This window comes from Panthera leo, chromosome B4 (assembly GCF_018350215.1).
Source record: "Panthera leo isolate Ple1 chromosome B4, P.leo_Ple1_pat1.1, whole genome shotgun sequence".
Classification (NCBI taxonomy): domain Eukaryota; kingdom Metazoa; phylum Chordata; class Mammalia; order Carnivora; family Felidae; genus Panthera; species Panthera leo.
Genome location: NC_056685.1, coordinates 103,124,208 through 103,151,576, shown reverse-complemented (window position 1 = coordinate 103,151,576; position 27,369 = coordinate 103,124,208). Strand labels below are relative to the sequence as shown.

Sequence of the window (27,369 nt, the reverse complement as noted above, 5' to 3'; positions counted from 1 at the left end):
GCACATTAGTTATATCACTGACAAACTGCCTTAAAGAAAAGATAAAGAAAAATGTCTTGAGAAGTGCCAGAAAAAGTAACATGTATCACACACCAGAGCTAAGAATATAAATGGCAGCTGACATCTCATCGGAAACAATAAGTACTAGAAGACAAAGGAATGACATTTTTAAAGTGAAAAATACTGGGGTGTGGAGGGTGGCAGGGAGATGGGGTAATTATCCATCCAGAATTTTATATCCAGAGAAAAAAATCCTTCAAAAGTGGAAGCAAAATAAATCTATTTAAAGTAAATAAAATCTGAGAGAATTTGATGCAAGCATACCTGCACAGAAGAAAGTCTTAAGAAAGTTAAAGGGCAATGACACTAGAAGTATGAACCTAGATGAAATGACACTGAAATAAAGAACACCAGAAACAATAATTATATAGAAAAGATATGTGGTCTTTTCTCAATTCATTTAAATCTCTACTGGCCCTGTAAGAAACATAGTACAATAAACTGTGGTTTACAATGTACATATATGTAAATTATTTAAAGTATACAGATATCAAGTGTATGACATGAATAGCACAAAATATGGCAAAATGCATGGAATTGTATTTTTGCAACTTAATATTTTTTAATGCTTCTTATTTTTGAGAGAGAGAGAGACAGAAAGCAAGCAAGGGAGTGTCAGAGAGAGAGGGAGACAGAGACAGAATTGGAAGCAGGCTCTAGGCTCTGAGCTGTCAGCACAGAGCCTGATGCGGGGCTCGAACTCACAGACTGCGAGATCATGATCTGAGCTGAAGCTGGCTGCTTAACCAACTGACCCACCCAGGTGCCCTGCAACTTCACATTTTTATGTGAAGTTGTACAATATTAAGTAGCTATGACAAACTAAATAATCATATTGTAATCTCCTTGAGCAACCACTAAAAATAAGTATAGCTAAAAATCCAACAGATTAATTAAAGTAGAAAACTAAAACTATTCAATTAACTCAAAGGAAGGCAAGAAAGAGAGAAGAGAGGAACTAAAAAAGAGATAAGACAAGTAGAAAACAAATAGCAAATAGTAGAACTAAATTCAATAAAATTAATAATGACTTTAAGTGCAGATTAGGGGCGTCTTCATGGCTCAGTAGATTGAGCATCAGACTCTTGATTTGGGCTCACGTCATGATCCAGGGCCTGGAATCGAGCCCTGTGTCAGGTTCCATGCTGAACAGGGAGCCTGCTTAAGATTCTCTCTTACTCTCCCTCTGCCCTCTCCCTAGCTCATGCTCTCTCTCTCTCTAAAAATTAAATATATATATATATATATATATATATATATATATGCTTCATTTAAAAAGCAGAGATTGTCAGTCACAATACAAATGAAAGGCCCAATTATATGCTGTCCACAAGAGGCATACTTTGTTGTCACCAGGCACACGTTTAAATATGACACAAATAATTCAAAAGTAAGGATAGAAAAAGATACACAATGCAAACAATAAACTAAAAAGCATGTCTATATTAATATCAAACAAAAGACTTTTATTTTTTATTAAAAATTTCTTTATTTTTTATTTATTTTTGACATAAAGAGAGACAGAGTGCGAGCGGGGGTGGAACAGAGGGAGAAGTTGGCACAGAATCCGAAGCAGGCTCCAGGCTCAGAGCTATCAGCACAAACCCCGACACTGGGTTTGAACTCATGAACCACGAGATCATGACCTGACCTGGTTGGATGCCTAACTGACAGGTGCTCCCAAACAAAAGAAGGACAAGAAGTATTCCCAAAGATAAAAGAGACAGTTGATAATGATTAAGGGTTAGGAAGTTATAGCAATCATAAATATGTATTTGTTAAGGAAAAAAAACCAAACTTTGAAGTACATGAATCAAATACTGACAGAACCGAAAGAAGAAACAGACAAATGTACAATCGTTGTGGGATATGTTAACATTCCCTTCTCAATAATTCATAGAATAATTAAACTGAAAAGTTGTAAGGATCTAGATTTGCAAAACATTAGTGTCAAACACATTCGACTAATACCTAGAACATTATAGCCAATAACTGAAGAATATACACTATTTTCAAGTGTGCATGGGAAGAATATTCAACAAGTTAAATCATATGCTGAGCCACTGAAAATTTCTCAGCCAGCTTTTAAAAATTAAGTCTTAAAGATATATTCTCTGACAATGGCATAAGTTAAAAATTGATGACATAAGAATATCTAGAAAAGTTCCAAATAATCAGAAATGAAACATATTTGTATATAACCATGGCTCAAAGAAGAAATTGCAAAGGAAATTAGAAAATATTTTACCTGAAAGAAAAAAACCATTTTGATATATAATTATCCAGAGGAGATTATACTATAAATGTTTATATATGAAAAGAAGAAATGTTTAAAATCATTATGCCAAGTGAAATAAGCCAGAAACAGAAAGGTAAATACTACATAATGTCACTCACGTGTCGAATCTAAAAATATCAAACTCATAGAGGGTTTAACATCATTAATCGTCACTGATATGAAAATACAACTTATAATAAGATAGAAAATGTTGACACCAACTGGAATGTCTAAATTAAAAAGACTGTTAACACCAAATTCTGGTGATATTGAGAAATAATTATAACTCTCCTATTTTGCTGTTGGGGTGTATTTAAAATAGTACAACCATTTTAGAAAACTGTCAGTTAATTACACACAAACACATATCTAGACTATGACCCAGGAATTCCACAAAAAAGATTTAAAAATATATGTATGGCAATTTTATTCAAAATACTTAGTTTAGAAGAAGCTACATGTCCACACACACACACACAAATAATGCAATATTCATAAGATGGGAAATTGCCCCACAGTAAAAAAGAACAATTACTGAAATTTTCACAATTATGTTGAAAGAAACAGACCAGACATTAAAGAGTACATACAGCCAGGAACAACTTAAACTAACTTTTGCTGATTGAAATCATGACAGTGGTTGCTTTGGAGAGTGGGTATCCAAGGGAATTTTCTGTGGGAGATGGAAATGTTCTATATGTTGTTGAGTGGTGTTACATAAGAGTATGCATTCGTAAAAACTCATTGAATTGTACATTTAGGTTCTGTATATTTCATTGTATATAAAATAATTTTCCATAAGTAAAAAACATTTAAAAAACACAAAAACATGAAAAGAAAAAAGCTTTCACATAAAAATGCAGCAACAATATTCAAAATAAGTTATATATTTATATAGAAATTTTAAATGCTAGACAAATACTTCCTAACTAATGTTTTACAAATCTAGGTGTTAGTAGAAATGATGAGTTTTATTGTATTTTTGATATATCCATTCTAGAAAAGAAGCCTTACAGATTAGGCCAAGTATGTCAACAACTGTTTTCAACTATCTTTTGGCAATTGGTTAATCTTCATGCAAAGTTCCTAATATACTTCTGAGAATAGCATTCTATCCAGCTTTCACAGAGCATATCTTAAACAGTTAACCATTCTCTGTAAAAACATCCTAAATACAAAGTTAGTTTTAAATCTTAAGTCTAAACTTTAAAAATGTTAGACTTCTATATAACAAATATTAATGTAGTTGTATTTTAAAAATTACAAACAAGATCTTGGCTTTTAAAAAATCCTATCTAAAGTAGGTTAATTTAGGGGTGCCTGAATGGTTCAGTCAGTTAAGCATCTGACTTCAGCTCAGGTCATGATCTCACAGCTTGTGGGTTTGAGCCCCACATCAGACTCTGTGCTGACAGCTCAGAGCCTGGATCCTGCTTTAGATTCTGTGTCTCCTTCTCTCTGCTCCTCCCCTGCTCACGCTTTGTGTGTATGTCTCTCTCTCAAAAATAAATTAACATTAAAAAGAATTTTAAGTAGGGTAATTAATTAGTAACAAACCAGAAAATTAGGCTACTCATTTTTAATGTATCTTTTAATTGAATAGATTTCATTATTGTGATCCTTATGGAATACTACTTATTATCTTTCTAACATTGCAAATTGTTTCCAAAGTAATAATTTTTCATAAGGTATCCAGACACAGAACTGAATGGGTGATTTATTTGAGGTTGCAGTGAATACTAGGTGGTAAAAAATTCAAATTACAATGATAACATTAATATACTAAAAAGCATTATTTCTTTTCTTGAATTTTGAAAGTGTTCAATCATCTAGTGGCTTCTATTTATGTGTGCCTTCTATTTATAAAATAGCTTCCAGACCAAAAGTTATTTTTTCATATGCCATGAAACTTGTAATTGAAATTCACTAAATTGTGGTTAACAATAATTTGCACAACCTTCTCTTTGCTCAAAGAATTTTCTTTATATCATATTGCATTATTTTAAAGTTGAGTTGTTACTAATGAAAATTTGCTGTCATTAAAAGTCCTATATTTTACATTTCAGAGTTTTTACACCATTCCTAAGTGTTTTTCCCTGAAGCTTATAATCTCACAGAAACAACGGTTAAATTCCTGAAGGTTTCAAGTAATACGGTTACTAGAGATAAAGAAAGAAGGCTGTTGCATGCACACACACATCCTTAATTTACTTAAAAAGGAAAGTAAAGGAGAATAAGAAAAAAAAATGGAGTGCAATGGGAGAGGAGGTTGATATGCAAAGGCTGTTATGAAAAGTATCAGCTACAGCTGCATAGGACAGGAATGGAAAATAGAGTAATAAGATATGCCCCAGTTCTTAAATAAGTTAATAAAAATGCTGCTTGAAGAACAGCTGTCTTTAGCTGGAGCAGGGATGAAGAAAAGAGTGGATGCCTGGAATATACTTAATGAAAGGTATTAGAGCATCAATGGGGTCAAGGAGAATTAAGCAGAGTAACTCAAATTCATTTTTTACCAATGGAATTACATTTAAAAGGACTTTTAAAATTATAATTTACAATCTGACACCTAAGACAATTTCATAATAGCCAACATTACAACTTTGGGACTTATCCAGGATAAAAAATGCAGTACGTACCTAGGAACTCTAAAGATTTCCCAGAATGGCTTCAGTATTTTACACTGTATTTTTAGTATTATAGTATTTTGGGTATTATAGGTAAGCACATGTTTGATGATAGAAATTTAGTTTTCCTGAAATTTAAATCCTATTTGGACAAAAGTATGTATACAGTTACATCATAAATATATCTGCAAAAATTAATGAGAAAATTAATATAATGGGCCTAAATTTCCCCACTCCATAAAAATTCTACTTAGCTACTGTGAAACAATGGAAGAAAACTATTCTAATTCCAATAAGTGCAAATGATTCGTTGAATTCCTAAGGTAAGGAAAGCATTATAGTATAGTAGGAGGAGTTCTGGATTAGTGGGAGTTCTGCTAAGAATTATTTACAGCTCCCTTAGTAGACACGTAACCTGTGTGCTTCATTTCCCATATCTATCAAATGAGATGACTGAATGAGATTATCTCTGAGAGCCAATGAAAATATAAAATTACATAATTCTAAATTTTAAAAGCACAAGAAATAAATTTGTTTATTATAGTCTTCCCAGTAGTCCCTAGCATTCTACTTCATATGTATTAAATAACTTCATCTTAAATAGATGAATAAAAGGGGTACCATGCATGATATTAAGTATCATGTTCAGAATTTTAAAAAAGCATCTTTTTTGCAGCATTTTTGCTACATAACTAATAGGCCATAAGGCAATTCTGCCATAGAAGATAAAATCATGAAAAATAAAAGAGGGACATTTAGTAAAAAGGATGTAATGAAACATTAAAAATGAATGACAAAATTTGAAAGACTTTATTGCAAATACTAAATATTTGAATACATTCAAAATGTATGGTGTAGATTCATGGCAATACTGCCAAAATAACTGATTTTATTTTTTGGATTATACCTAAACACTTGTCATCAAAGTTTTTCATTCATAGTGTCACACATTTTTTTTTTTTTTGCTTATTGATTCATTTTCTTGTTTAGCATCTCATTTTTCCCCTTTTTTGCTACAATTTCTTCCTTCATTAAAAGATGTTTTAGTTTCCAAATACTGGGATGCATGTTTGTGAGCTTTGTATTGCATTGTGAAAGCCTTCCACACTATTGTTTGTTCTTGGCATTTTGTCACATGCCCACTGATGTTCCAAAGTTCTATGGGAATGTGGATTCAAAACTCCTTGCCACTGTACGGACCATTATGGGAGCTAAGATTTATATAATATAAAAATGGAAGAACTGTATCAATAGAAAAATGAAACCAAACAGTCAACCAGCTGATGAAACCAACCAACTGTCAAACCAAACTGTCAACTGGTTATTTTTATTTTTTTCAGCAAAACTGCCTTACAGGGTAAAACACTGTGGTGAAAATGCCCACAGCAAAGATTCTTACTTAGAACCATTAAATGTATCCCCATGTATGAACTTCTGCTTTGAAGAAGGTGGAAGAGATGTTTTAATCCTACTCCTTCCACTAAATGCAATTAAAACCATGGACATTAAATATAATGCAAGCATAAGAAGACTCTGAAAGATGGAGAGAAGGCAGAGCAACTAGGGAAATCAGGACCCAAGAAACAATACAGTGGTGAGTTCTCTGGATTTTCTTTTTGCCTCATATATGCCAGAAGGCAGCAATCTGGAAATGTCAAGTAGCTCAGGCCAAAAAGCCCTAGTAAAAGCATGCTGTCTCTAGTCAAAAAACAGTGTAGCCTTGGGGCACCTGGGTGGCCCAGCTGGTTAAGTGTCTGACTTTGGCTGAGGTCATGATCTCATGGTTCGTGAGTTTGAGCCCCACTGGGCCTCTGTGCTGACATCGCAGAGCCCGGAGCCTGCTTCAAGCTCTGTGTCCCCCTCTCTCTTTGCCCCTCCCCTGCTCGCAATCTGTCTCTCTGTCTCTCTGTCACAGAAATGAATAAACATTAAAAATATAGTGTAACCTAGAAAGACAAACTTTTAGAGAAGAACAGCTCTACCCAAAAACCACAGAAGAAAACTGTGGTCCCATTCCCTCCCATGACAGGAAAGGTCAAATGGGTAACCTAGTCTTCTGTCCTCATTAGGCAGAAATGAGGCACCTCAACCATCTTTGATAGGGTGAGGTCGGAGAAAGCAAAATAAGGAGCTAGAACCTCTACCCTTTCCAGAAGTCACAAGTCTCCTTCACCATGTCAGTGGAGAACCATGTGGAGAGCAGTAATGAGGAACTCCTACCCTCCTGAGCTAGGGCCAAGAGGTCTCCTCAATGGAGGAGTCAGCAGAGGGTGAAGGGGGAACTTGGATTCCTACTCCCACCTGCCAGTAATGGAGAGTGCCCTTCCTTTCCCTACCAGAGTGGGTTAAAGGAAATCATTACAAATTTAATGTCCTTAATAGTTATAGGGATATTCACATTATTTATTCCACATTAGGTGAGCTGTGGTAGTTATGCTTTTTAACGAATGAGTTTGTTTCATCCAAGGTGTAAAAATGTTGTGTGTAAAGCTGTTGGTATCATTTCCTTATTATCCTTTTGATGTTGGCAGTGTCTGAAGTGGTTTCATTCCTAAATATTGGTAATTTGTGTCGTTTGTCAGGCTTATCAATTTTAACTTTTCAAAGATCCAGCTCTTTATTTCACTGATTTTTCCTACTGTTTTACTGTTTTTGATTTCACTGATTTCTGCTCTTATTTTTATTATTCTCTTTCTTCTTTCAGCATGCTTTTTCATTTTCTAGGCTGTAGTGGAGGGGAGGGTGACGTTAGATTATTGATCTGAGATGTTCCTTCTTTTCCAATGTATGTATTTAATGCTACACATTTCCCTCTCTTCACTGCTTTAACTGTGTCCCACACATTTTGACATACTGTATTTTCATTTCATATCAATTTAATATATTTTAGTTTACAATATTTCTTTATTTCTCTTGAGACTTCCTTTTTGACAAATGGTAATTAGAAGTACCACTTTCTGCAACTGGTTTGATATCACATTTCAGCTCCAATTTTGCATTCTGAAAGCACTTAAACAAAACTTTAAATCTCCCCAAATAGAGATCTCCAGGCCCAGAGAGTTTCACTGGAGAACTCTACCAAATGTTTAAAGAAGAATTAGTACCAATTTCACACAATCTCTTCCAGAAATTAGAAGAGATTCATATGATGAAACTAGTGTTACTCTGATACTGAAACTACACAAGTTAGAACCACCCCCACCCAAAACCACAGACCAACATCTCTCATGAATATAGAAGCAAAAAGCCTTAACAAAATACTAACACATAGAAATCAGTAATACATAAAAAGTAATACACCATGATTAAGTGAGGTTGATTCCAAAGACCAAAGCTTGTTCAATTTAGAAAATCAGTCAATATAATCCATCATATTAACACACTAAAGAAGAAAACCACATGAACATATCAATAAAAATGACAAAATTATAGAAAATGGAGAATAAATTAGTGGTTGTTAGAGGGTTAAAATGAGGGGGAGGAGGAAGAAGGGTGGTTAAGATTTGGGCGAGGCTGCATAAAGGTAATAAAAGGGATTATTTTCATGAAAATATTCTCTATTTTGATTGCACTCACATAAATATGGTGGTTGTGATAATATACCGTAGTTTAAAAGACATTACCTTTGGGGTAAACTGCATAAATGGAACACAAGATTTCTCTAAATTACTTTCTATAACTGTATGTGAATCTACAATTATCTCAAAATAAAAAGTTTAATTAAAAAATATACTCCAAAAGACACACCTTTCTTAGATATTTTACCATATAATTGTCTAGAAATAATTTTGTAACTGTAAGTTTCTACTTATGGTTCCCAAAGTATGCATATTGAATGTCTACTATGTGCTTAGCACTCTTCTAGGACTGAAGATTGATTGATTAGTTGATTCATCCAATGTTTCATAATATATTTATTGTGTTTCACTGTATTTCAGACACATTTCTGGGCAGTTTTTAATTTATTTTTTATTTCTGAGAGACAGAGAGAGACAGAGTGTGAGCAGGGGAGGGGTAGAGAGAAAGGGAGACACAGAATACAAAAGCAGGCTCCAGGCTGTCAGCACTGAGCCCAATGCGGGGCTCAAACCCAAGAACCACCTTGAGATCATGACCTGAGCCGAAGTTGGATGTTTAACTGACTGAGCCACCCAGGCGCCCCTCTGGGCATTTCTTTGTTAACTACACAAAGAAAAATTCCTAATCTCATGGAACATGCATTGTAATGAGGACAGATCCATAGACAATGCTACATACAATACAGAGAAGTAAAGCAGATAAAGAGGATGCAAAATTCTAGCAGAAAGGAGGTTCAATTATAAATAAGTCAGATCCTCTTTAAAGAGGTGGCATTTGAGGGTAAATTTCAAAAAACAAAGGAGGAGACAATACATAACTAAGGGAAGAGAATGGTGGGTTAAAAAGGACCCTATGGGCCATTAAGATGACTGTGGATCTTATTCTTTGTGACTCAGAAGGCTCTGTAACTATGTAATAAACAAATACTTCTTCTAAAAATTACTACAGTCTTTTAGGACAATGGTCAAAAAACAATCACTATTTTTAGAGTTACTTATGTTGCTTCCTATTTTAAAGTTAGCAGAGTTCTCCAGGCGCCTGGGTGCCTCAGTCAGTTAAGCATCCAACTTCAGCTCAGGTCATGATCTCACAGTCCCTGAGTTCAAGCCCCACATCAGGCTCTATGCTGACAGCTTAGGCCTGGAGCCTGCTTTGAATTCTGTGTCTCCCTCTCTCTCTGCCCCTCCCCTTCTCTCTCTCTGTCTCAAAAATAAATAAAAACATTAAAAAAATTAAAGTTAGCAGAGTTCTCATTTTTCCATGATATTATATTCAAGCCTCTGCTACAAATATGCAAAACCAAGAGCAAAGTAAGGCTAAGTTATTCAACCTCCCCGCTACACTCTTTCCAATATAGTGCCCCCTCACTCTATCAGGCTTTCACCTTAGCCTGACCTCTTATATCCCATTACTTTATTCCACTGTGTGTTTTCTCTTGGTGTATTTTGGAATTCGCATTTACTTCCCTCTCTCTATTAATCTCAGTATTTCCATGAATAGTGATTGTGCCACAGGCTGGTTAACCATGAGTACCTTAGCATACCCATAATCTTCAATTCCCCCTACCCTTCATATAGCTCAAATAAAATGAAGAATGTTCTTTGACATGTGCTATGACATTTTCTCATAGCACACTGAAGAACAACAAAAAAAGAATATTTCAAAAACTTGGCTATTTTATTGATCTATATCAGACAATCTAAGTAAACACTGGTGTAACTGTCTATGAAATTCAAAGTTCAAGACCATATCATAATCTCCCGCTAGGTTACTGAGTCTATGCTTTTCCTATAAAGAAATTCTGAAGCTACAAATAAGCAACATCCAATTCATATTCCATTTCTTCAACATAGCTTTCAATATTGTCCTGAATTCCTATTTGATTCAATCTTCAATCCACATAATTGACTAACATATTAATATGGTTGTGTATTTAATTGCTTTATATGTATTGGGTATGTCTTTACATTAATGGTGGAGTTATTTGGATGCACACAGCAGAGATCATTGATGCTATTTGGGATTCAAACTTGGTTCTTGAACCCCAAACACGAGCCTGTGCATAGTAATAAGCATTAAATAAGTATGTATGGGTCAAATTTCCACACTACAAGTGTAAAAGATACTTCTCACCTGATGTTCACTCTTAAGAAAAGCATTATATTTAATACTTGAGTCTACGTGAGAGATATTTTGTAAAACACTTGAATTTCAATTAGAGTAGCAATGCTAATAGCTATTTCTTTCTGATCTGTGACAGGCAACTATAATGGCTTTTACGCTTTCAGCAATTACTTACTGGTAAGTAGAATGTGTCAATTCACTTGCTTAAGAACAAACAGGATCATGCAATTTTCCTACATGCTTGACTTCTCATCTCAACTGAGGAGATGGATAAGGAGAGCAAAGTCAGTGGGATGCAGACAAAGGAAAAAGGGAACTTTTGAATTAATGCATTAATTTGCAACCCTGAGGAATACTTTTACCACTCATATTCAGTCTAATAAATGCTATTTGAGAATGGTGTGCATTCCTAAAAATGATATAAATGTTTTATTTTTTCAAAAAGCTGGTAAATGGAGATCAAATTTAGTCATAATCACAGTTTGCCTGGTCTCTGCAGTGCTCAGAGAGGTCCACAAAATAGGGATTCAACTAAAATGCATAACAGATAAATTTCTTAAATAATTCTTAGAGGAACAGTGGTAAGGGCTGTGAAGAAGATGATTGAAAGTTAACATACATAAATGTAAAAAATATATATTTATATATATAATATGTTTACATATTATAATATTTATATAATATATTACACACATATTATATATTAAATATATATAAATATATGCACATTGATAGCTCGCCATATGTTTTTTTTCAAATAACCAAGAGTAGAAGAAAAATGAAAAACAGGGAAATTGAACACATTCAATAATGTTGCACCATATTAATAAATTTGCTACCTCAGTGGACTTGCAGTGGGTCGCTACCGGTGCCTGATACCTCCTGTTGGACAAAAACTAATGAAAAAATCATATTTTACTTTCCCTCAATTACGTTTTAGGCATCCAATAGATATAGCTTATTTTTCTCTTCTGATTCTAAATTAGTGAACTTGGAAGAGCTTTGAATAAATACAAACTGTAAAATTATCTTCCAGAAAAAAAGTTTTAAAAACTCAATATTAAATCACCACATTTACTAAGATTTGAAAATAATATGGATAAGTGCATGCATTTTGAGCTAATATGAGATTCTAGGAGTTCAATATTGTGCGCACATGAACTTGCAATAATATCTTTACTGGTACATATGATATATTTTGACATAAAATGTGGTTAAAAGCACCAAGTTTGGGGGCCTGCATCTACATTTGCCCTATTCCAACATGTTTGACTGCGACAATGGAACCACCTTAGAGACCAAACACTAATCTCCTCATAAATTCAATCATTATGATGCATGTTTAACTGTGCCCAGATATGACCAAGTTTACACTGAGAAAAATACCCAATAATCCCTGGAAGGAATGTTAAGGTCAGACACCAGGCAGTAAGAGAGTGAGCCAAATTTGATTTTACTTTACATCAAAAATAAGTACAGAATCAGTGACTCAGAGCTGACTATACACCGTGACTAATCTTAGACCACTATAAATTAGAATTGTGCAACAGCTATAAAACTGTTTCCATTCTGAACAATGAATCTCCAGTTCTTACTAATGTCTCATCAACAAACAATTCATGCAGACCCAGATAAAAGCATTTACCTAACAAATATTATAGTCAGAAATATAATTACATCCTAGACCTCAAACTTAATTTTAAAAATGAAAAATTATTTAAGAAATTTTGAAGTACCAATTAATGCTTATGTTTCATATGACTGTCCTTAATTAAAAACACTTTTACATTTGCATGGGAGAAAATATCTATAATTTTGCCTGATAGAAATGTGGGAAATCATATTTTGCAATGGAATAAAAACCCTTATGGAAAATTATAAATTTCACAAGAAAAGAATTCATTTCTTTCTTCTACAAACATGTGAGTGCCTGTAATTCCCAGGGTATCTGCTAGGAACTGTGAGTAAAACAGTGATAAATAAGACAAAGTCCCCGCAAGCAAAAAGTTTACAAAGGAATAGAGCGTGTCTCCAATTTCAGCACTGTTTTCCTCACATATCTTGTTTACATACAGATTTGTTGTGAGTCTTACTTTCCAAATTCTGATTTCATAGGTCTGGAGTAGGGCCTTAGGGATATATATTCTGATGCAGGGAGTTAGAAGTCTAATGTCTGAGAAGCATTTGTCCTCAGTACTAAGGGAGTACATAGCACAATATGTATGCCTAATATCAGCCTAATTCATTGATTTAGATTCCCTTCAACTTTCACTCATGTGGTCTTTTAACCCTGAGGTAAGATCCAATTCAAATCCTTAAATAAATATTTACTTTTACAAAGACCTGTACTTTAAGTTCAGATAGCTCTATATCAAACGCATATTACTACTTTGATTACGTGTCTCAGTTCTACTAACTGAACTTCTGCTTTGTTCCTGTGATGAAGCAGTCATCTTGAATGTCCGTGGACTCAATTAATGAGTCTTCTGTCTTGTCTTCAGAGTCTTTTGAACCTCTCATTTATCTCAAAATTATTGTCCTTTTTTTTTCCAGTTCTCTAAGACTCTGCTCCTGTCCAATAATCAAGATCATTTTACCTGATGCTAAACAACCTGATGCAGACCATCTGCCTGGATTTGAACATATTTCCTTCTGCCAGATTTTGCAGAGCAATGGTCTGCTACCCACCTACTGGGGAAATACCTATCACTCCTTTTGGACCTCTTTGACACTGCCTGTCCTGGCTGCGACATATCACCAGCAATCAGAGTTCATGGGTAACCTACTCAAGCACTTCCCATAACTTTCAGAGCATCAGATTACCTAGAGAGATGACTGAAAGTACAGGTTTGGGCATCACCTCTTTAGGCTATGAATCAGCAAGTCTGGGATGAAGTCCAGGAATCTGTGGCTTTAAAGGTTGGCATGTCATTGAAGAATTTCACACACACACACACACACACACACACACACACACACACACTTAAATTGGGCTTTTAAGAATGAATACAATTCTGTGTGACATACAAAAGGAAAAGGACAATATAACTACAGGAAGTAAAGCAATTTGATGGTGAGAAAGTGTTGAGTATGTTTAAAATAGAAAATCTAATCAATTATTAGCCCATAGCAAGTAGCAAGTGCTTAATAAATGTTCTTTTAATTGAATACATGAAATCTAACGTACTGAAAAAAAACCAAAATTTGGCTAGAGGCATAGGGTAGATGAGGAAATGTAGTAGAGGGACATAAGAATGAAAACATAGACAGAAGCCAGATTCTAACTGGTGATAAATTCTGGGATGCATTTTCTAGACAAGAATAAGTAAAACATTTGGAGTATTCTGAGCCATATCCTATACCTTGTGCTTTTCATTCTTATCTCTATGTTTCAAATACCTGAATCTGCATGTCTCACTTTTACCCTCAGATAATGAACTTCAACCGCCAACACATAAATGCTCTAAACTGTGTATTAGAAACAATTCAAAGAAAGTAAGTGTGTACGAAGAAAAGACTGATGGGCAGACTGGATGAGCATGGGTGGTAAGGCTACTTTAGGATATTTTTACAGGAAGCAACAAGAGGCTGATGTAAAATGGGGCAGTCACGTTGGAGAAGAAAGAACAAATTGGAGAGCCATGGCAGAGACTGAAATTGATAAGATCTAATCATATGCAGGAAAAATGGGAGAAAGTTCACATAAAAATATGAAGCTTGGTGTCCAAAGGATTACAAAGTACAGGCATAGAAAAGGGGAAGAGAAGAATTCATGTAGCATAAATTCCATTTTGCAGATATTGGGGTTGATACACCAACCAGTTCCTCGGCTAAAATTTTTGAACAATTTGCGGGGGGGGGGGGGGGGGTTATGGAAAGAAAGAGAATGAAATTCAGGAGAAAGTAGATTGAACTGATGGAGTAATGTTCTAGAGGAGATATGATACTGAAACAAAAAAATAAGCAGCTACTTTCCTGAAAAGAAGGCAATGACATCCCTGAGAGAGGATATCTTGAGAGCATAAATAAAATATGAGTAAATATGAAGGAGGGCAAGTCAGTATCATTGATATTATTAAGAAAATCACATCAAATATAGATGACAGTGTGGGCAGATTATGTTCAGAATGAGAGCAGAATTCTCCTATGGAAAATCGTAGAGTGTAAACAAACAAATTGATATAGAAGATTATGGGGTAGCTAGGAGAGTTAGAGAAGGTGAAGTTATAGCTGGAAAAGGTAAACCACTTCTGTTTTGTATAGCACTATTTATCAGCCAACATCTGGTGAAAACAGTGGAATCCCCTCAGAATGGGAAAAACCCCTAGAAGATGAATCACAATGGCATGGTTTGAGATATAAGGAGCAAAAGATAGGTGTTGCCGAGAAGCATCTATTTCAGCTGAACAAGAACACTGATGTCTCACGAAGTGTTGCACTGGAAGGATGATAAGGAAAAAATGTTGATGAGGATGTGGAAACCAGGGAGAAGGTACACCATGTCTTGAAATTCTGTGGTTTACTACCTCAAGGATAGAGGAGTGGAGTAAAATTGGGTGATGCTGATTTCAAAAGGAGGAAAGAATTAGAAGATGTTTCCAAAATAATGGATCTGGATGTGCCAGAAGTAAACAATTATGCCCACAGTCCCTATAAGGGAGGACTTCCAGGGAAGTAGTACTATCAGGAAGGAATCAGACTTACATTGATATGAGCAGGTACAATATTGGAAAAGGTAGAAGGAGAAAGGAAATTATACGGTAGGTCAGACCACTGTTAGGGAAGGCAAGCGTTTTCTTCTTTGTAGACTAGACTTAGTGACCAGATATTTTCATTCAAATACTATACAAGACAAGGGCTGATGTATAGGAAAAGAAATCGATGAAAGAGAGTTTGACACTGCAGCTCTGGAATTCAGGAAAGCATCTAGAGTTCCATAAAATCAATTAAATAAAAAAGAGATAAATATCAAAATATTTACATGTTCACTCCATATTTTAATTTATGATAAAGAATAATTCAGTAAGTTCATAGTTTGGATAATAAGACATAGATATGTGTGGAAACACAGTAGAGCAGATTTTCTCTCCTTTTCCCCTTTTTAGTCTCCCCATGTTGTGGAGAGGGATCAATATACTACATAACCAGTATTCAGTAACACATGTCATAAAAATGTATGTGTTACATTTTAAAATATTTCTTTCATATCTTTAGATAAATGTGCTATAAAGACAAATATATGAATTCATTCATAGGTGGAATTTAAGAAATAAAGCAGATGAACATAAGGGGAAAAAAAGAGAGAGGCAAACCATAAAACAGATTCTTCACTGTACAGAAGAAACAGGATTACTGGAGGGGAGGTGGGTAGGATGATATGTGAAATAGGTGATGGGGATTATGGACGGCACTTGTTGTGATGAACACCGGGTATTGTATATGAGTGATGAATCATTAAATTCGACTCCTGAAACTAATATGACACTGTATATTAACTAACTGGAACTTAAATAAAAACTTGGAAGAATAAAAAGATTACAAATGCTATTGACAAATGTATGACACAATCCACAAGTAGTTACTTGTTTCAGGTTGGTTTCCTCTTTCAGGTAAATTACCTGTTTCAGATTAGTTACCTGCTTCAGGTAGCGTGCTGATGTTGCATGTTTTCTCATCACCTTCACCTGCTGAAGTTGAAGCTCTTATTTTAAAGATATATGAGGTATTGGCAAGAAGTTTCGCGAAAGTATACGTATCATCTTGGGGAGAGACTTTTGTAGAATTCCTTTCAACTGTTATCATATAATGTATAATTATTCCATTTGCCTTCTTGGGTGGATCCCATTTCACTACAGCTGACTGCCAGCTAGTTGCCATACATTGTACATTCTGTACGACATCTGGAACTTTAAAGATAAACAAATGCCAGAAGTTAAAATTCACACATATGTAGTAGGTAAATGATTTTATTACATGATTTCTAGATAAAATCATGTTTAATAGGAGTGCCTGAGTGGCTCAGTCGGTTAAGCGTCGACTTCAGTTCAGGTCATGATCTTGGGTCTTGTGGGTTTGAGGCCTACATCGGGCTCTGTGCTGACAGCTCAGAGCCTAGAGCCTGTTTTGGATTCTGTGTCTCCTTCTCTCTTTGCCCCCCCCCCCCCCCACTCACACTCTGTCTCTCTCTCTCTCTTTCTCTCTCTCTCAAAAATAAATAAACATTAAAAAAATATTTTAAATCATGTTTAGTAGAGACCAAATAAAAATTTAACGTAACAACCTTGCAATGTGTGCTCAAAAAGTTCTTAACATAGGCTAAATCAAGTGTCAGTTGGCCCAGGTTCTATGCTATTATGTGAATCCTTAAAATACTGAGTCAGCCACTGAATATTCCTAGGTCCAAGTAGCAATCACATCCTCAAATACTGAGAAGCAACTAAGTGTATAGCCTCAAGCTCAGGCGGTGCCTGGAGCCTGCTTTCTTTATATCGTACTGGAAAGGAGTGGTCTTAGCAATACCTTTATATGGAATCTTTTCATGCAAAACATAGATATAGGCGCTTCCATGATGTGGCACATCTGGGCCAAACAGTACTAGGAGACATGCAACCAATGTAGGGGTTCTGTTTTTACAATTGGTAGGCTTTGGAAGAATTGTGAAGACCTGATCCCCCAATACCTTTTTAAAAATCAGTGGAGGGAACATTTAAATCAGTCCCAGTTTTTAATTCAGTCCTAGTTTTTTTGTTTTTGTTTTTCTAGAACTTCCCTGAATTTACTTGGAAGTAACCCAAGTTCTCAGAGGGTAGACCTGGTTGAAGGGCAGTTCCCCAACCCACCAAAGTGACTACAGATTGGAGAGACCAGCTACTTCCCATGGAAAGTAATTATTTAATGTCCTCAAATGATAGCATAGCTTTTCTTATTATAGGGTAGACAGGATGCTACAAGAAAAATTCGTATATAGTCAATTTGTGGATTACAAACAAGTAGTGAAACAACTTGCTGTCCTTATGCAAAACATAGTTATTTAAAGAATACTCAAGTTCAAGTTATCTTTGATTTGCTTACAGTTCTCTCTTCTGACCTAAATTTATCTTTACTAATTCTTCTTCCTCTGTAAAATAGAGGCATCAGAATGAAAGGAGAACACTTAGGGAATGGATGTGTGGCATTTAAAATTTTTGAAAAGACAATTTCTCAGGTGATCCAGGGTTCTATTAAATATTATTGTTTGCTTATTTTCAAAAACATATAATAATATTTTCATAAAATAACTTTGCTGAAGTTTAGTTTATAAACTTGGGTTTTGTGACTATTTCACTGACTCTGTGAATCTAAAAACAATTAATTAAACAGCTGATATTTAACACTTAAAGTTGAAAATTGTCTTTTATTTAACCAATCAAGGCATGTGCAATAATTTTATTTTATTGATAAAAATATTTATTGGTTTACTGTCTACAAGATTAACCTTAATTTTTACTAAACTGATACATATATATATAGTTAAAATAGTTTTTTTTATATGTTTAGCATTTGTATATAATACATAAATTATCAGTTATAATATATATTTCCTACAGTTATGTCCACCCTACACTAGACATCAGAAGTTGATGTTCTAATTCGGTTTCTTTACTAACTTCCTCAGATCTTTTAATCTCAACTTCCTGAATAATGGTTTCTTCATATGTAATATGAGAATAGGGGCAACAGTAATTTTTTTTGAGTACTAAATGTGTGTCTGACACTCTAATAAGTGCTTTATGTGGATCTTTTCAAATATTTTCCACAACAACCTTATAGGTGGCTACTGCTAATATGTGTTTCTTTTCACACATAGAGGCTCTGAGGAGTAATGAGCCTTTGCAAGGTTATACAGCTAGTAGGTCACAGAGCTTGGATTCAAATCCAGACACTCTGACTTCAAAGCAAGCACTTCTATCCACGATAAATACTATTTTATTGGCTTGTGTTATAGGCATGCTATGAAAAAAGTATCAGGTATTCATAAATTAATGCAAAAATGATTAATTTATCAGTGAGTGCTTTCCAATTTCAACTTAGAGATTCACTAAAAGAAGAGGTACAGAGAAAAATTAACTGGAGCAGGATCTTAAGCTCATTCAATAATACTTGATGAAAAAAGTGAGGAAGAGGTGCCTCTAAACATATAGTCCGGTTGAGAAAAGGAAAAATGCATTTCTAAGCCACCCATTTTATAGGTCATAAATGAAAACTATCTAGCACATAAACAAAGGTGAGCTATGGCATGTATGTGACATGTGGGTAAGTTTAATTAGACCAGTGGTATTTCATAGTCTTCATAATCCCCTTCACATGTTACAAATGGACTATGGGAAAGTAGAAGCTTACATAGTGACCAGTGGTCTTCACATGTTACATCTTCTTTAAAAAATCATCGATATCGTTTCGTGGAAATATAAACCAACCTGTTAAAAGTGAATACTGGTTCATTTCTCCTCCTACCCCCCATCCCAGCCGTCTCAGTTGATACTAAGAATTTTAAAAACAAAACAAAGAGCAAAGGGAAATAAAAAAGGGAGAGAGAGGCAAACCAAGAAACAGACTGTTAGCCATAGAGAACAAACTGATGGTTACCAGAGGAGAGGTAGGTGGAGGCATGGGCAAATAGGTGATGGGGATTAAGGAGGGCGCTTGTGATGAACACCAGGTGTTGCATGTAAGTGATAAATCACTGTGTTATACACCTGAAACTAGTATTACACTGTATGTTAACTAACTGGAATTTAACTTTTTTATAAAAAACAGAATTAGGTAATTTTCCACAGATATCTAGAAACCTACTTTGTTCCTAAACTAGTCCTTTATTTCAGCTTCTTCAGTTCAAAAGGAAAAACCACATGTAAATATATATATTTGATTGCAGACAAGATGCAGCCTAGTCTTAAAGCACTGAAATTCAACTTCCATTTGAATGCACTATTAATGGTACTTTCATATAAACTGAAAGGACGGGGAAAGTGTTAAATACAAAGTGAAACATTTTAGGATCAAAAAACTGTATCTCACCTGATTCTTGAGTTGTGAATTTTACTACATTACTATATTGATTGCCATTTCCGACTTTCGTAAAGGCAGATATGCTAATAGAATAGGTGCTGACTGGTTCCAGCCCCACAAGCTGGGCTTCAGTTTGAACACCTGAAATATTCTGAAAACCAGAAAAAAATTCTTTGTCATGATGCATCACCAAAAATTTGTAACTGAAAGAAATACTTTATTACATTGAAGTTATGCCTTCTATGTTTAATTTAGGATTTAATAAGCATGGGCATTTTCAATGAAAATAAAACAAATACTAACCTCTTTTTTTTATGCACTCAGGTCATGATACAGGATGAACTGGGCAACCTCTCAGCCCTGAAGAATCCCAAAATGGCCATTTAAAATTTTTTTTTTTTTTTTTACGCTAGGGTATTTTGTTTTCATTTTGTCTCCTGACACTTGCTTGGAATTAAATACTCATTACTTCCTTTAAATTCTCAAAAATTGAAGTCTCCAATTTAAATCAAACTTATGGGTGGTCAGCAATAGTAGATTTTTCTTGAATTCATCTAGAGTCGTTTTTTAATACCAGTAACATTCTGTGTAAATTAATTTATTCATCAGCTACTTTATGCTAGGCATTGGGAATACAACAGTTAAAAAAAATCTCTATTCTCATGAAGCTTAAATTATGAGTTTTCCTAGACAACTCCTAAATTCATAATTTTACCCAATCTCTTAGGAAAATGAAAAAAAGGAACAAAACAGTTATCACAACTGCTCAAGGAAGGATATGTGTTCTCATAGAAATATTTACCATTAAGTATAAAGTCTTCATTCAAAGATAATTGTCATAACTGAGAGATCAGTTAAGACTAATCTGTTATCTTTACAGAAACAGAAGACAATGTCTCCTATAATGGTGTAATTTTAAAAATACTCCATTTAATGGACCCAAAATATAAACTACTTTGACTTATTTATTAAACATTTCAGTAACAGAAATTTAGCAAGAATGCTAACTCACAAGGAACTTACATTTTAATCATATTTTAAATTAAATCAAATTGTAAATTAATATCCCAAGTTATTGACATACTTTAGGGACTCATTGTATTACACTCTATCCTTTCATTCTTTCATGCTTACTATTTATAAAGCATACTGTTAGATAACCAGAAGGTTATAAAGATACATATATAAGATACATATGGTCACTGCCATCAAGGAACTTTTATATTAATCAAAGAAATCTACAAACAAATGTTGACTGAGAAGAAATTAGAACAATGCAGGTAAATTTTGACTTGGATTAGGAAAGGTCTGTACCCAGAGAAATGACTGAACCCAAGATTATAACAAAACATGTGAGAGCAGCTCACTGGACAGTGACCAGATTTACATCTGGTCACTGGGATGTAAGAGGGAGACATGAATGAGGAATATTTCCAAACATATTTTAGCAGAACTTTTTACTGAATAAACAATTTGTTTCCATATTTGTGAGTGACCCAAGTTACCAGTAGACCTGGATCTAACTGATTCCGTGGGAACTCACTGGATTGACTACAATGGCAGGAATCTTTGGAATGGTTCTGGAATTATTCTGTCTCCACAAACCCACATATAATTTGAAAGAATAAAAAGAAAAAGAAGAAAATAATAGAAACCGATAGGACATAGAGACAAAGACGTAAGGAAAATAGGACAATACACTCAGGAAGAAAGCTAAACAGAGGGACGAAAGCAAACAAACTAGGTGTTAGGAAAGGAAAACAGGTGGCATGAAGTATATTCAAAGGAATTTAAAAGAAAATAAGACTACGAAAATCAACGGAGGACAAAACAGGTGTAAAAAGGAGTAACTAAAAATAGTAAATTTTCAAGAAAAACTATTCCTTCTACCCAAAAGTAATATATTTAATACTTTATGGTATAAAGATTATATGTTTGCTACTAGAAACATTTTAATGGTAGCATTTCCACTGAAATATCAGGAAGCCTAAAAATCATAACTTATTCTCATATTCAGGTAAAGGTATACTGTCCTTTCATACTTAGTGCTATGACAATGCTGGATGCAGTTTTCAAACCTTTTCTTAAATGATGTACAATAACACAACAATAGCTAACACATATATCATGTGCTGAAGATTATTCTAAATGCTTGATATAGATTTGCCCTTACAATTCTCACTTTTTAATGTATGCATCCTTATAACTCCAATTTTGCACTTGAAGAAACCAAGTCAGAAGAGGTTAAGTAGCTGCCTTAATGCCACACATTAAGTCTCAAAAAAAATGTCATTGCAGTAAAAAATGATTGCTTTTTCCTTTCTGATAATCATTTCCCAGTGACCCATACAGACAAAGCAAATAAAAAATGAGAAAATGTTAAGATTAGACCAGGATAGATAGTAGGGGCCTAGAGACTTAGCATTATTAGAATTTCACACTTTTGGGGAACAGATTCCACATTTATGGAGTACTACAATTCAAATTCTACTCAGCCTGTCAGATTTTAAAGTAATATCTTGATTTCCAGAAAGTCATTGTTCGTTATGACATAATCTTAACCATTGCTTTTGATTTTTACTATTCACTTTGCAAGCTACACATGCTGTAAAAATAATTTACCATCAGCAATAAATTGTAATGCATATAATATTGGGACAATGTTTACTGCAGATTTTTTTCACTCTTCTTGTTGTAACTAAATAAGAGCATCCCAGTACGTCATCGCCTTTGGAGAAAAAAATAAAAACACTTTCTTAAATAAATGCTAGTTATATAACATATTTTGGCAATTAAATGCTAGAAATCACACAAGTATATTTGAGATCCTTTGTTATATCTGTAATTTGGGTATTTTTCATTGATTCTAGAACCTAAAAATGGAGAAGGGAAAGAGTATTCAGTGTTGTAAACTAATTGGCATTGAAAGGAAAAAAAATAATGATATACCTTAAAAGCCCAATCAGTGTGGGATTATATTCTATCAGGGAAGATTACCAGAAGCCCAGTAGAAATACTTTTCTTAAAAGGTTAAAAACACTTACTTGGTATCTTTTTAACAACAAATAGAAATATATTGCATTTAAGATAATAACAGTTTTTAAATAGTCTGAAAAAATTTACTATATACTTTCCAGCATTAATACAATAATGCAATTATTTCTTAACTTGCAAATATCTAGAAGTCGTAAAGTCTAAGTAAACTGCTCTACAAATTATTCAGCTGTCATATCTGACAAATGTCTTCTGTGTTTTCCATAAACATCCTTAAATTGTAGGGAAAAAAAGATTATTTAAAAAGATGGTCCTTGTTTAATTTAAAGCAGTCCATTTTCCTCTGCATGTCAAATGATTTTAATTCAATTTCTGAATTTTTAAATTAACATGTACTGTTATAATCAACCTACCTTATAAAATATAGTATCAGTTTCATGCTCATGAATTTTTAAGCTATATATTTTAACAATACCGCCTGGAACAGGACTTGGACTCCATTTCAGCCATACCAAGTCTGAAGTGTAGTTGATTAAAGTCAAATTTTGAGGAGGTGCTAAAGGCACTGCAGGAAAACACATTATAAAACTTATATTCATAAAATTTTTAGTAAATGATATTTAGTAAAAATATCATTGTGACTCTAGCTTCTTGCAGGCACTATTAAGAAAGATTCCTAAAATGATCATATTTCAGAAATAAATAGCATCGGTAACTATGTTTTTATACTTGGAACTCAGTAGTTCCAAACTAATTTTAAACAAGCACTTTGTTCTAAGGCTTGAATTAAAAAAAAAAAGTTCAGCAAAGTAGATGAATAGTTGTAAGCCTGTTACAAATAGAAAACTGAATATCTTTTCATTTTCCATGCTGTTCCTCAAAAAGAGAGAGCAAGGCTGCAACAGTGAAATCATTTCAAGAGTTATGGATTCAGGCTTACCTGACTCATCTGTGTAAAAGAAAAGAGTACTGGAAGGACCAAGTCCTTTTATAGTTCTTGCGGCAGCAAAAAAACTATATAATGTAAATGGTGAAAGTTCTTCCAGTATTAGATAGTTATCAGAAGTAATGAAAGAATAATTTTCATTTGGTCCTTGTAAAGTTAAATCATAACTTATTATTGCACCATTTGGTTTTACTGGGGGATCCCATGATAAGAGAACTGAGGTAGAGGAAAGGTTTTTAAAAGTGTTGATTATTGGTGAAGTTTCTGGGACTATAAAAGAAAAAAAGAATATTAAATGAAAAGTGAATTAGCATTAAAAAGAAGAGGCTTTAATAATAGTGGGACATAATTTCATTAACAGATAATTATTTTAATTTTAAAAAACAGAGCTTATTATGTTTATTGAAAGGCTAACTACCTGAGAACAAACAGTCTCTATATAGTTATAAAAATAATGTTTTCTATCAGAAAGCTATGTAAAGAAGAGAACACCACAATCTGCTTAATAGGCAATAAAAGGGTCCAGCCTACCATCTTCTTCAGTTTTGATGTGTAGCTGGGCAGTATAGGTATCAGAGAATCCCTTTTCTGTTGATGGAGTGATTTTTAATATATAATCAGTATATTTTTCCAGATTATCAAAATATATACTTCTCTCATATGTCACAAGAAGTGGTCTCACGTGGTGAGGAGTCTGCTGTAAGCTCAGAGAAACATAGTAGAAGACTAGACCATTTGGATGAGATGGTGGGCTCCAGCTTACATTTATTGCAGTTGATGAAATGGACTCGTAAGTTAGGTTTCCAACAAACCCTTTGGGTACTATGGTAGGTAATGTGCAAAATATAAAAATCATCAGTCACCCTATATAAAATTTAGGTAAATTCACAAGCTGAGGATAACTGTTGAAATGGCATCTATTACATCATTAGCTCTTACATTGTTTAAATGCAGATGTAGTAAATATCACCTATTACAAAATATTATTACAAAATAATTATATTAAAAATGATTCAAAATACAAACTCTGTCATCTTTAATATGTGTTAGAATTGCTTTATATGATATTCTCTTTTCTTTCCTACAACATGGTGATTATCCGTGTACACATACATGTATGTCTGTGTATGTATACTCAGATATTTAAATATTTTGATCATTTATATTATCTAAACAATATTTTCAGTTTCTTTCTTCTAAAGATTATCATTACTGTACATATATCAGATCTAGGACCTCTCACCTGGAACAGTGCACAATAAGTGTTTATTATTCATGGTGCTACAACAGTCACTGATAACATTTATAGATTGCTGAAAATATGGGGAGATATCCGCATTTAAAGAATGCCTGAAATGATATTGACTACATACTGCACTAAAATACTTTGTTAAAGATTCTGCAAGCACATATTTTCACGTATTTTATCATCTTACCCTGTTGATCGATGTGTAAACTATTTAAAAGATTGTTCAACAACAAAAGCATTCACTCATACTTATCGTGTCTGTCGATTTGCAATCTTCAGACAATAAACACAGAATCTTATTCTCAGCAGTTTAGGTCAATACCATTTCTCAATAAAAGACTAGTCCTTAAGAAATAAATGGACTCCAGAAACAACCACAAGAAGAAATAGGCAATGATTTATGGATCATTGTATTCTTGAAGCTGAAACCTAAAACATCAAATGCCTCAATCATTATAGTTTTCTGAATACTCAGCACAAACAGGATACTGCTGAAACTGCATACAAGAAACTTCTAGAGTTAAAAAAGTAAAGATATTACGAGTATATTAGTCAAAAACATAATAAGAACAAAGATGCTGTATGGAGTCCTGTGTGGATTCAAAGGCTGAAATGGAAAGAAGTTGCTAGATTAAAACAAAAAAAGGTGTTAGATTAAAGCAAATGGACAAGCACCCATCGACGTATGCAACAGAATTTTTCATGCTTACAACTGGATGGCTGTGACATCTTTTGAAGCAATAAAAGTGACAGAAAGTTCATGAATGGTAGCAGTTTCCATAAATAGAAAAGGCTGTTATTATTATAATAGTTTTACAGCTATATTAAATGCATTTCCAAACTTCTATAATGACTAGTTAAATGTGCCTAAATAAATCACAGAATTTACTAGTAATATATACAAATAGAAAAAGGTTCTAAAATAAAGTGTTAAATTAAACCTTTTAAAAATTAATAAATGCTTTTTGTTTACATACTGTCTTGATCTGTGTATACTTGAACTATGTCACTGCTTTTATTCCCATTTCCAACTGAGGTACTTGCTGTTACCCAAAATGTATAGTAGCTGAATATTGCCAGTTTATCTATTACTGCAGATACGGTCATATTGTCAAAGTCATTGGTTACTTCGTGGAGTGTAAAATTCTGAAAAATAAACATATTGTTTTAATTGTTCAGAATGTAGTTTTAGTATACATAATTTCAAGTAATTTCAAAATAATTATTATCCATGAATTGGCCATCCTTATTATTTTAAAGTGTTAATTTTTGAAAAAAATCTATGTAAATTGATTAGTGCAATAATTAAACTGGAAATATGTTTGTACTAAAAGAGGAATAGATGGTATTGTTTTTATCATAAAATTAACATACAGAATAGGAAAGAGCAGAAACTTCCAGCTTATGGAGAAGGTCCAGTAGCCAACTGAAAGCGCTCCAAGGTGCTGAGCAGTGTCAGTTTTCATTATAAAACTTTCAAGTAGTTTTCAAAACATTGACCCTATATTTTATGAATATTATAAAAACTTTGATTTTTTTCTTCCTATGAATGATGAAGAAATTATTAAAGTGTTCACCACTTTCTCTGAACTCAAATGGTTATTATTCATCTTTAATGGGGCTTTTTTTTCCCTACAATCATGGGGAGAAATGGGAAGTCAGCTAGATGCATTTTCTTTATTAAATGCAGAGTAAGAGCAATTTAAAAAAATTTTGCCTGATTCCTAGTTATATTTGTCCTAAGGCATTTATTGATGATTAGGGAATTTATTTATGCAATCATTTTCTTTCTGATCATATTTTTAATACAAAACACATAGCAAACAAAACTAGTAATAAAATAAAGGAAAATATACTTAAAATTATGTAAGCAATTAGTATGAATAAACCCATACTAATAGTATGGATGTCCATATTATTAATTTAATAATATAATAATGCTCATCTACACCAAGAAAGCTCAATCATTCCAAAACATACAAAGTTTTAAGCATCCTATAAACCTAACTTCAATTCTAGCAGAGTAGCCCTCAATAAACCATCTAAACTCAAAGATTCTCTTTCCTCAACTATAAAATGGGAGTAATTATTTCTACTTCACAGAGAGATTTTGAGGATTAGATGATATGAAACACATAAAACAATATCATATCTAGCACACAAATAAAAAACAATAAATGGTAATTAGTTCATTTAAATGAAAAACTTAGGGTAATTAATTTGACTAAAGTTTACAGTTAGGATGGTTCTATAATGCATCAAAAAATTAAATTCAGCAAAGTTTTGTGGTTCTTTTGCCAGCATTTGGTGGAGAGGAGGGGAAGAATGAGTGTAATAAAAGATCTCCCTCAATTTTGTGGCTGCTTATTCAGGAACAGATAAGTTAAAACAATGTAACAATGTCACACAAAATATGATTTGCAAACTTGAATTATCTTTCAACACATCTATCTTACACAGGGAA

At 33.6% G+C, this 27,369-nt stretch overlaps 1 protein-coding gene across 1 annotated transcript in view; it reads right to left on the bottom strand.

Annotated features, from left to right (window-relative positions):
• Positions 1 to 27,369, bottom strand: part of PTPRQ (protein tyrosine phosphatase receptor type Q) — a 199,271-nt gene that overhangs the window by 107,664 nt on the left and 64,238 nt on the right. Inside the window, exons 20-25 of the mRNA XM_042944646.1 lie at positions 25,883 to 26,051; positions 24,188 to 24,478; positions 23,651 to 23,926; positions 23,124 to 23,275; positions 19,726 to 19,867; positions 16,305 to 16,574 (exon numbers count right to left, since the gene is read on the bottom strand). Coding sequence (XP_042800580.1) covers positions 16,305 to 16,574; positions 19,726 to 19,867; positions 23,124 to 23,275; positions 23,651 to 23,926; positions 24,188 to 24,478; positions 25,883 to 26,051 — 1,300 coding nt within the window. The remainder of the gene's footprint in view (positions 1 to 16,304; positions 16,575 to 19,725; positions 19,868 to 23,123; positions 23,276 to 23,650; positions 23,927 to 24,187; positions 24,479 to 25,882; positions 26,052 to 27,369) is intronic.